At 39.0% G+C, this 11,298-nt stretch overlaps 1 protein-coding gene across 2 annotated transcripts; it reads right to left on the reverse strand.

Annotated features, from left to right (window-relative positions):
- Positions 1-628: 628 nt before the first annotated feature.
- LOC103304397 (GTPase IMAP family member 7-like) lies at positions 629-7,451 on the reverse strand. 2 transcript variants are annotated; one of them, XM_008161307.3, is made up of 3 exons: positions 7,405-7,430; positions 6,885-7,006; positions 629-2,029 (listed from the first exon to the last, which is right to left on the reverse strand). In XM_008161307.3, exon 3 carries the CDS (start codon positions 1,987-1,989, stop codon positions 1,099-1,101), a length of 891 nt encoding a protein of 296 aa, XP_008159529.2. In that variant the 5' UTR covers positions 1,990-2,029; positions 6,885-7,006; positions 7,405-7,430; the 3' UTR covers positions 629-1,098. The 2 variants fall into 2 exon arrangements, with proteins under 2 accessions (XP_008159529.2, XP_054582395.1); XM_054726420.1 differs by lacking the exon at positions 6,885-7,006 and having other exon boundaries at positions 7,405-7,451.
- Between the last annotated feature and the right edge of the window lie 3,847 nt (positions 7,452-11,298).

Below are 11,298 nucleotides of genomic sequence, written 5' to 3' on the forward strand. Positions count from 1 at the left end.
CTTCATCTGCCCTTGGGTTTAGCTGGCACAAATCACATGAATTGAGTCTTTGTGCTCTACTTCCCAGACAAGAGTGATTTAAGCTATGTATTCCCTGGTTAGGGAGGAGATGTATAAACCATTTGCTCTCAAGTGCTCTTGGTTGGAGAAGATAGGATTTTGTGATTAATAAGCTGGCTACAAACCGCCCAAACAGTTAATTTTCTCATCTCAGTTTCTCTATTCCATTTGTCCAGGAATTTTCCTAGCTTCTTACTATCTTGCCTCACACGGACCACAGAACCATCTTGTTGGAGAAGTTGCTGCTTCACTAACAAGGTGCTCAGAGACATGGACTGAAAAAAATGTGTATCACCGGTGTTCCTAACACTTGACAAATGCAGGATTTCTCATTTGAATTTTCCTAAATTGAGTCTATGAACTCTTCATAATATGTTACTGCCTTATTATACCAATTCTGTAACTTCTTCCGTTTGTTAGCATTTTGGTTATTGGTGCTGAATGAGCTGGGAAGATGCTGTTGGTTACTGTCACAGCATAACAAACCATCACAAAGTCTAGTGGTTTAAACCAACAACACTCTTTATTTATTTATTTATTTATTTATTTATTTATTTGAATTTGCAGTCTGGGCAGGATGCAGTGGGATAGCCCATCTTTGCTCTCTGCAGCTTCATCTGAGGTGGCTCAGTTGGCAGCTGCTTCCATATTGCCTCACTTGCGTGGCTGGCAAGTTGTTTCTGCTGGCAGATGAAAGACAAGCCAGGGGAGTAGGCCAGTGACTTCAAGTCCTCTTCACATGGTCTCTCAATGGGCAACTTGGGCTTCTTCACCACATGGTAGCCAATTGCTAAGCCCACAAACCCTAGGGAGCAAAGAGGCATTTTCCCTATCTCACTTTTGAAGTCACAAGTACAAACTAGTTGTCAAAGCAGTCACAAAGCCCATTGAATTTTATGGTAGGGAAAAGCCCTATAATTCAACAGAAGAAAAAACAAACTCAGATTTACAATGAGACTGGGTGGGATAGAATAGATTGCTGTACAATTAACCAATTAACAAATCATAGTAAATTAAGAAACATAAATAAGATTTACATCATTTCCAAAACATATGCCATATTTTTGAAAGTGAATTCAAAACTATATCTACAACATTTTGAAATATATTTCTTTCAGCTTCTTCCTCAATATTTTTAATTTTTTCATTATACTTCTCCAATAATATATTTTTTTCCTTCTCCGCTTTTTCCTCTGGTATTTTTTCCTGAGCACATTGCTCTTCAAGTAGTTTAGTTTCCTTCTGTAATTTATCAGCATAGATTTTCTTCAGGGCTTCTGCCTGGCATTTCAGCTTTTTGTCTATGTCCTTGTAGATGGCATTAGAAAAGTGAGCCCCTCTATTTTTCCGTACCATTTCTTCTATCAGATCCACCAGCTCCTGCAGTTGAGCTTCCTTCTCAGCCTTATCTGCATTTTTCTTGTTATTGAAGGCACAGAAGCGGTCCCCACACTCCTTGATGATGTTTTTCAGGTTTACCTGTGATGCTGCTATAAACATATCCAGTGTCTGATCACCCAAATCATCTTTGCGAGTGAACAAGACGATCATATGCTTCATGGCTGGCTCCTCAAAGAGGAACTTGATCAATGAAACTGTTTTCTGCTCCTCCTCCGTGTAGCGGCCCAGCTGTAGAACCAGGATGATGGCGTGAGGCCCAGGGAGGGAGAAGAGGACACACTGGCTGATTTGCCTACAGGTGGTCTCCAGTTTGTCCTTGGTGTCAAAGAGCCCTGGGGTGTCCACAACAAGAAGCTTCTTCCCCTTCCACTGTCGCTCTCCTTTCTGACATGTCTTGGTAACAGCATGGGGAGCAATTTTAGATTCAAATGCTTCTCTCCCAAGGATGCTGTTTGCTGTTGCACTTTTCCCACTTCCAGTTTTCCCCACCAGAACAATCCTCAGAGTGCTGTCCTGAAGGCCAGCCATGTTCTTTCAAGAAGTTCTGGGGTGCAGGTACCAACAAAACCTTAAGGAAGGGAATGAGAAGGGGAAAGGGTACTTAGATAAGTAGAGACCATCCCCAACCCTCTTTTCTTCATTCTTGTCCTCCCTGAAAATTTGTAATGGTCCATTACTCGTCTGGAGGAAATAATAAAGCAGTTTTCTCACAAAAGAATACAACATCTAGGTGCTTTCACAGGAGAACTCACTTAAACCTCTAAAAATCTGATCACCTCAATGTTATGTGAGCTATTTCTGATCATATAAAAAAAGGGGAAATCTTTCCATTCTTTCTATGAACCAAGTATGATATTGATCCTAAAGCTAACAGAGATTTAACCAATAAATAAAGCTACAGATGTGTCTCATTTGGAAATATCCATTAAAACATTTGTTGTTACATCTTATTAATAGATGAAGTAGAAAATTACCTAGTGCAGTCAAGACATTTTACTGAATTCAAAACTGATCCATGTGTAAAGCATTTTATACATTGAAAATAATTATCTAACATGATCTTTTATAAATATAAATTTAAATTTTTATCATCACTTTCTCCCTGGAGCTGAGAAAGAGTGGATTATAAAGTTAAAATAGCAGGTCATAAAGTCTTGGGATGATGAAAAAGTAGATACTTCTCTAACATTATTTTATATAACTGTAATGTTAAAATTTTTGTCATCACCATTTTTTTTCATGCAGGTGAAAAATAGTGGATTATAAAGTTAAATGTTGGATTATAAAGTTCATTTGGATGAAGACAAAAGAAAGCTAAGAAAGAAAGTTTCAGCACCATCAAGAAAAACAATGAGGAAGGACTACCTCTACCAGGAGTCAAGCATTACAGTTTCTATGAATACAGAAGTGTGATGTTGTACGGATAGAGAGAACAGTGAACCAAAAGCAGAAAATTCAGAAACAGATCAAGATAATCATACTCTTTATATTTAATTCAATTACAGTATGCTACATTTAGATTCAATATGGTAGCATACCACATAAAAGGGGCCAAATATGCTGTAATAAAGCAACCTTGGGGTAATCATATAACCATACAGGAAAAAAAAAAAAGAGCATAAAATTGCACACATTGCCTCATGTCAATCAAATTGCAAGCAGATTAGAAATTTAAATGTAAAAAAAAAAAAAATCCATAGAAAGAAAAGAAAAACATATGGATAAATTATTGTAACCTGGAGTAAGGAAAATATTTCTAATATTTGAAATTGAGTAAGGAAAATGAATAATAAGTGTGATTACATAAAAATATTACCAATAATATGAGACAAAAGACATCTTTGAAAAATTAAAGAAAAAATGTCAAATTCAGGAAAATAATATTTTTCAGCTTGCAACAAAGGAGGTAAATGTTCCTGTTGTACACAGAAAATTAAAAAGTACAGAAACAAAATACCAGCAACTTGATAGGAAAAGGAGCAAGAGATGGGAATAAACATTCAGAGGAAAATGAATTTAAATGAACCTTGAATATATCAAAATACATTGACATACACTCAGAGAAAAATAAATCAAAACACAAAAAAATAAAGTCACTTAAATATTAATTAAATTACACCTCTATTTCTGAGGTGAGATACTATTTGACACCTCCAGGTTTGGCAAAAATCCAAGTGTTTGCTAGCATAATCAGTTGGTAAAGGTATGAGGGAAGCACGTCCTCTCCTGCATGGCTGGTGAGAATGGAAAAACAGTCCAAACCCTACAGTAGAGTAGTCAGCACTGTCCTGCAAAAGTACATATGCATTTTCTCATTCATTGTCAATCCCTCATTTTAATATTTATCCCTTAATTACACTGACAAAAATGTAGAAAAATTACACATCAGGCTATTTATTGCATCATTATTTGTATTAGTAAAAGACCAAAAACCTATCAAATGGCCATCAGTAGGGACTGGTTGAATTACCTAAGATATTTTCACACAGTGAGGGACTAACCAACTGTGAAAAGGAATGTCTCTCTCTATACACACATGGAGAGGTCTCCCGGATACATCAGTAAGTGGGGAAAAAATGAAGAAAATAATCTAGAGTTGACCTACCATTCTTCTTTTTTTTTTTTTAAATATATTTTATTGATTTTTTTACAGAGAGGAATTGAGAGGGATAGTGAGTTAGAAAATCGATGAGAGAGAAACATCGATCAGCTGCCTCCTGCATACCTCCCACTGGTGATGTGCCTGCAACCAAGGTACATGCCCTTGACCAGAATTGAACCCAGGACCTCTCAGTCTGCAGGCCAATGCTCTATCCACTGAGCCAAACTGGTTTCGGCTGACCTACCATTCTTGTAATAAGGAGGAATATGTGCTACATATATAAAATACAAGGCATTTCTTTTTCATATATATGAAAAGGCAATAACAGGATACTCTGAAATCTAAACCAACAAAAATTAACTTACATGGGATGGGAGAAGCAGGGTGTAGGGAACAAGGACAGAAGCTGGAAAATGGGTGTCTTCCTCACACTAAGATTTCATAGATTTGAACTTGAGACCATGTAGGTAGCTTACATAATTATACAAAAAGTATATTTCAAAATACTAAAACCAAAATGAAATGGAAAACAAATTTAATTGTATATTGTGGGGTGGATGGACCATATAAGGAATTGGTCCCAGACACTTAAAAAGCAATAATTTCATTGGCCATATTTAGTGTTATTAACTTAAGTTTAACAAAAAAATAACCTGAAAAAAATAAAATTGTTTCAAAAATTCTATTTGTGTGTGTGTGTGTGTGTGTGTGTGTGTGTGTGTGTGCGCGCGCACGCGCGCGCACGCAGTTTTGAAGTCCATTGAAAAGGAATAGAGATAATAATGAGCCCAGGGACAATGACCACCCTTAGTGCCTAGAGTGTGGTTTTCAAATGCCATTTCCCACCAAAAATAAAAAAAATAATAAAAAATAGGATTTTATAAATAAACTACTGATTCTAGGAATAGGCAGAAAATGCTTCAGTTTAGCCTTCATTCTCTTATCAACAAGAAAGCCAGGATGCTCTAAAAAATCACTGGGTTCTCATGGAAAGGACTTAAGAGCCAATTTCAAGAGAATGCAATTGAACATTGATGGGGCAATGTGAGCATTGATAATAACTAAAATGAATCAAAATATATCAGGTATCTTAAAATACATGAGTTCATAACACGGCATTCTGCTTAACATAGTAAATCGCTCCCTTGGGAGTGTGCTAGGAAAGCATCTTCTTGTTATGAACATTGACAAAAAAAGGGAAAGAATTGAGCATTTATATTGTCTTTCAGATATGACCGTAGTTTGTGGAAATGAGAGAATGGTTGGAGGGAATTTTATCCATCTAATAAATAAGGGAAGAATGATAGAATTTGATATCACCACTGTTAGGTTTAGATTTGATCGAGCAATTGTATCAATACCCCTCCCCCAGGAACTGGCTTTTCAGGCTATTTCACTATGGACATTCCCCTTGCTGAGACCACATTTCACTTGCAGTGACTACATTCCATTATGTCCCCTCTGGGTATACATAAAAAAGTCTCTGTGCAGAAAATGCCTGCCAAAAGTTCTTTAAAAGCCTCTGACTCCTGTCACTGGGGGCTGGAATCATCCATGCTCAGCTACCTGGTGTGGGGATGATGTAATAAATTCCTAATCCCTCACCACACTGGCCTCCTACATTCCTTCTTTAGTGACCTAACAATCACTTCTGACCCTTAATGAAATTTAGGCCATCATTAATGTCGATTACTGTCAAGTTAATATTATATGCCTTCTGAGGGAAGTTTACAGCTGAAACTATGATGTATTCCCACCAAATAGTCAAACCTGAGTGAGATCAAGCTTCACCTTAAATATAACTTCACCCAAAACACTGGACTAGGGAAGCAGGTGAAATGACACCATTCAAATGTTAATCAACAAAATGTAAACTGTCCTGTTCTTTTGGGAAAAAGACTTCCTCCTTCTTACACAGAGAAATTTTCCAGAAAGAAACAGACAAGTTGAGAAAGCTATATATTGAATTAAATATAAGAGAAACCAAACAATTGCAATTTATGAATCTTAATTGGATCCAACTTCAAATAGCTTTTTAAATTATGAGACAATCAGGGACATCTAGAGGCAACTGGTAACTTTGTAAAAAAAATCTATTTGCCTTCTGAAGTCTGACTAAGGTCATATTTTTAAATGGTTTAAAATATTTACTGATAAATGAAACAATGATATTTGCTTCAAAATAATGTGGGGTGGCTGGGGAGTGGTGAGTATATAGATGAAACAAGATTGGCATCACTTAATAATTGTGGAAGCTTGGTCTAGGTGCATGGAAGTTCCTTGTATTATTTGTTTATCTTTAGTAAATTAACATTTTTCAACAATAAAAATTTGATATGTGTATAATATAACCACTGCTGATATTTTATAACAAGCACCCTGATAATTTTTTGTACATTATCTCACCTACTCCCCCATAATAGCCTGCAAAAAGCTAATTTCATTATTCTAACTTTTTAAATAAAGAAATTAATGTGGCTTGAAAATGCTGAGACACTTGCCCAAGGTCACAGTGCTAACAGGTATTGGGCAGAGCAGGGATCAAATTCAAAGTCTGTCTGACTACCTCCTTCTCTCCTAAGCACTGCACACATCGGCCTCCTCTCAGTGTCTTCTCAGACCCAGGATTCTAAAATTACATCGAATCAGAGCCAGATCAAGAGAGGGCAGGGAGGAGAGTCCACACTCTTTCCAGAACAGAACATTTTTAGGAAGCCTGTACCTACTGACATTAACTGGAGGGTTTCACATACATCGTTCCTTTAGAATAGCCAATCCTCTACCCATGACACCCCCTCCTCACCTCACATGTCACACTTACTTAGGTTAGAGTTTCTCTCTGCTGAATGATGAAAAGGATTCAGCAAACTGCAGTGCAGATTTCCTCTGCCCTTAGTGATGTGGGCAACGCCTAGAGTCAGCACACTCTCCGGGACCCTGCTTCTTTTTCAGTAAAAAGAGGGAGTTAGACAGGGTGGTCTCCAAATTGCCTTCAAGCTCTAAAGACCTGCCTTGGGGACCCTCATTTCCTTCCCAGGGAAAAGGAAGGCTTCTCAAGCAGCCCTCAGTGTCTATCACAACAGCAAATGCATGAAGGTGCACCACTCAGCACAAATGTGTCCTGTTCAATATGAAACATGTAACATTGTGCTAATAAAGCTCCTGACTCCCCTCTCTACCCCCTTCACTACCCTCTGACAGCACTCCCCCGCTACTGTGCTTCAGGCACAGAACCTGGTCCTTCCTGTGACCAGAACCCACACCAAGTACACTCCATGGACCTACTGCCCAAACAACTCTAGTGCTGAGAAGCAGTAAGTCTGCTTCTCAGCCAGACTCACCCTTTTTTTCAACCAGTTGATGAGTTCTCAAATTTTCTCCAAAGACACTCTTCTAGCTGGTGCTTTACTTTTAACTGTGAAGAAAAATTGTTCACACCCTCTGAAACCACTGAGCCAGGAAGCATAGATTGGGTGGAGCCAGTGGAGGAACTGTTTGCCTTTAAAGAGACAATAATATTTCCCCTAATTTGGTGAGTGCTTTCATTTTGCCAAGTTGAAACCTTTTCCTCCATGTGCTTGCTCTTGTACCAAAAATTACCAAAGCTTTATTTGGTGTTTTGAGTTATAGTAGTGGATCCAAAGGCCCTTATTAAATGACATAAATCTTGCTCAGAAAAGCCAGGTACAGTGTCTGTCATCTTCCCTGGTGCAGTGGGAGACTTTGGGATCATTTGGAAGAAGAAAGTTGGACGAGGGTCTTGGTGTATCCTCGGGTCTTGCTAGTGATGGTACAATATGGGTTTTGACCCTTCTGAAAGAGTAGTTACTCATTCAGAAATTAACAAAACTCAGGTACAAAGGAGTATAAACCATAAGCCAAGTGGAAAAGAGGAAGGAGAGGCCTGGGAAAAGTCTTCCAATGATCACAATCTCTCTGTTTTGTTTGTTTGTTTCATATGGTTTTGCATGGTTGAAAGTCTACATTACATGACATATAAAGATGTACCCAGGGAGTAGATGCAACCTTTCCTCCCAGCCTTCCTACCTTCTCCCTCTCCAGGCCCAGACAGAGGAAGCTTATCCTAGATTTACCAGTGGATGGATGCAAAAGGATCTAGAAATTGTTTTCAGATGAGAGGCAGGCTGTTGAATCTCTCATGGTTGACAAGATGTTCTAGTTGTCTGTTGCATCACCACAAAAAGGTTAAATTTTGATTACACATTTTTCTTCACTAGATTGAGAAAGTGAGTTAGTCAATGCTTCAGCTTGAGGGTAGGTACTAAGAGGACCAAATGTGGCAGAAGTAGTGGACAATAGGGTTGCTACCAATGGAGGGAAGCAGATAGATTTGGAAATGGTGGTGTAATTGGCCATATTATTGGGCCAATTATTGATAGTGATTATTTCGGTCATCTTGAAGAAACCCAGGTAACAGTTTTTCTATTTATAATAAAGATACAGATCAGGGCCAGCTATGTCATTCACAAGGTCTGTCGCAAAAGGAAAATACCAAGCCCATTGTTTGAAATCATGATTAAAAATTATACACTCTAAGCACAGGTCCTTGAGCAACCCTACAAGTCACACATAGAGGAAGCTCACCTTCACAGGCTGCATATATATCAGTCCAGAGCAGAGCCAGAACTGCTCAGAATATCTCCACCACTGCCCACTTTCATTTCATTCTCCATATTCCCTGAATGAAACTTGTCCTGCCAGAAGCTGCCTTTTTTGTTTTCTTGGACAACTAACTAATTGCTTCTCCAAGCACAATCATAGGTTCCCAAAAGGGAAGAGGGACGTGGTTGAAATAGAATCCATAGATGCTTTAGGGAATAGGATGTGGGTCTTGAATGGTCATAGCCCTGAGGTCCTTGGCCATGGAGGAGCATCAGGAATACAGCTCCCATCCCTGTACCCTCTCTTAGAAGTGACCTCCCTCTAGGAGACTTGATAGAAGGAATTTTGCCTCATGTCTATCCTGTGCTGTCCAGTAGGCCATGCTTCTCATCGTTAGGAGCTTCTTTTCATATCCAGCTGTGCTGTGAGCCACCTGTCTCTCTGCTGCTGGTCCCCACCTACAACTTCATGAAGGTGCTCTCCCCCTTCCCAGGATGCTGCTCCTTCCACATAGTCAGAAGGAAAGAGATGAATGTAGAGAAAGACATGGTTTCCTATTTTAAATTTTCCTATAATTCCTTTCCCCCTTTATGCGTTACATCATAGACATACATGTCAATGTGTAAATATGTGGATTTTTTTTTAAAGATTGGGGTTATAAAACACATTCCTTTAACTTTTATCAGAGTCTGCCTTGTGGAGTTCAAGGCTCTTTCTGCTGCTCAAAATTATTACAACTTTGCAAAAATAATAACAGGAGATAAAAGGAATGGTTTCTCGTACTGTCCTGAAACTTCCATAATGAACAATTAACTTGGTATATCAGTTGCCTATTGCTGCCATAACAAATTACCATAAATTTAGTTTCCTGAGACAATGCAAACTAATTTTCTTAGTGTTCTAGAGGTCAGGAGCCTGAAATTAGTCTTATGCACATAAAATGAAGGTATCCTCAGGGCTGTAGGTCTCTCCAGCAGAGAATTTGTCACTTGCTTCTTCCAGCTTCTAGAAGCTTCCAGAATCCCTTATTTTGTGATCACATCACTCCAATCTCTGCTGCCATCATCATATTGCCTTTGTCCTCCTTTGATTTTGCTTCCCTCTTCTGAAGGCTTTTGTGACTACATGTAGGATCCACTCAGAAAATTCAAGATAATCTCTCATGTCAAAATCATAAACTTCATCACTTCTGCAATAAGGTAACATTTATATGTTCTGGGGATTAGGACATGGTTATCTTGGGTTTAGGGAAAGTGTAATTTTCAGCCTATCATATATGGATAAATTAACCTCTCTGTAACTCCCTTTACTGATTTTTAAAATGGAGTATTGACTTCATAAGGTCAGTGTGTATACCACGAAGTGGGGTTTTATTGTAAAAGAAATGCTTAATAAGGACACATATGTAACACCTTAATGAATAAAAATATTTTAAAAATGCTTAAAATATGATTGTGGTTGTGGAATTGAGTAATGCACAGATACTGGGAGCATTCTGGGGGACTTGATAGGAAATGCCTAGATATCCTTGATGAGTTTGTTTCTGAGGATTTGAATATTAAAGGTGAAATCTCAGTTCAAAGTGAGTACTGTGGTATTGGACACTGGAAGAAAGGTGATACTTGTTACAAAGTGGGAGAGAAGTTGCTGAGTTATGTTCTACTGCTAGGTGCAAATAAGAGCTTGAAAGCAATACACTGGAGTTTCCAAGACAGTTTGGGTGGTATAGCCTGCGTTCTCCTTGTAAAATGCAACAGTCAAGAAATGAGAGCAATGTATCTATAAGCCAAGGACCTCCAGGGTTGCCAGCAGCCACAAGGAGCTGAAAACCAGCAAGGATCCTCCCCAGCACCTTCAGAGAGAGCATGGCTGGACCCCTAGAACTATGGGACCATAAGTTTCTGTGGCTTTAAGCTACACAGTTAGGAGTACTGTGTTACATCAGCCCTAGGAATCTCACACAACACCTTTCTCCTTCCTCCACATTTTCTCCTGCCCTCCACATATTCCGTCCACTCAGCATCCCAGAGATTTCCACTTCTGCATGAGCTTGTGTTTACTACAGTAGTCTTTCCCACCCCCACCCTCACATCTGGCCCAGGTGGACCACAGAGGCTGATGATGAGTGAAGTGCTGGCTTTCTCAGAAAGGCCTTTAAACTCTGCCTGACCCTGTCTCTCAGCAACAACTCACTGCCCAGGGCTCCCAGGCCCTATAATCAGCACCACCCTATTCTCCTTACTTTTACAGTGTCTGAACTCAGCCCTTTACTGAAAAATTTAGTGGTTGTGAACAAATTTATGCAGCACCAAAGCAAAACCCAAATTCTTTCTTTTTGAGAGAGAAAGTGGAAATGAAAGGCTCCTGGACTTTTAAGGGAGTGGGCAGACTACCAAGCTGGTGTGAGCACAGCAGGTCCTGAGATCACCTCTGCCTGAGAGTATGCTCCAGACCCACTGGCAAGAGCCGACCTCACACTCTAACAGTACAACAGTCACACAAAAGAATAAATAGTTTTACAAAAACTCAGAGACAAAGAAAACAGTATGGTGGTTACAAAGGAGGATGGGGGTTTGTAAGGGGTAAATGGAGTCAAATATATGGAGATGGAA

The sequence above is a fragment of the Eptesicus fuscus genome, chromosome 14 (assembly GCF_027574615.1).
Source record: "Eptesicus fuscus isolate TK198812 chromosome 14, DD_ASM_mEF_20220401, whole genome shotgun sequence".
NCBI classification, from domain to species: Eukaryota; Metazoa; Chordata; class Mammalia; order Chiroptera; family Vespertilionidae; genus Eptesicus; species Eptesicus fuscus.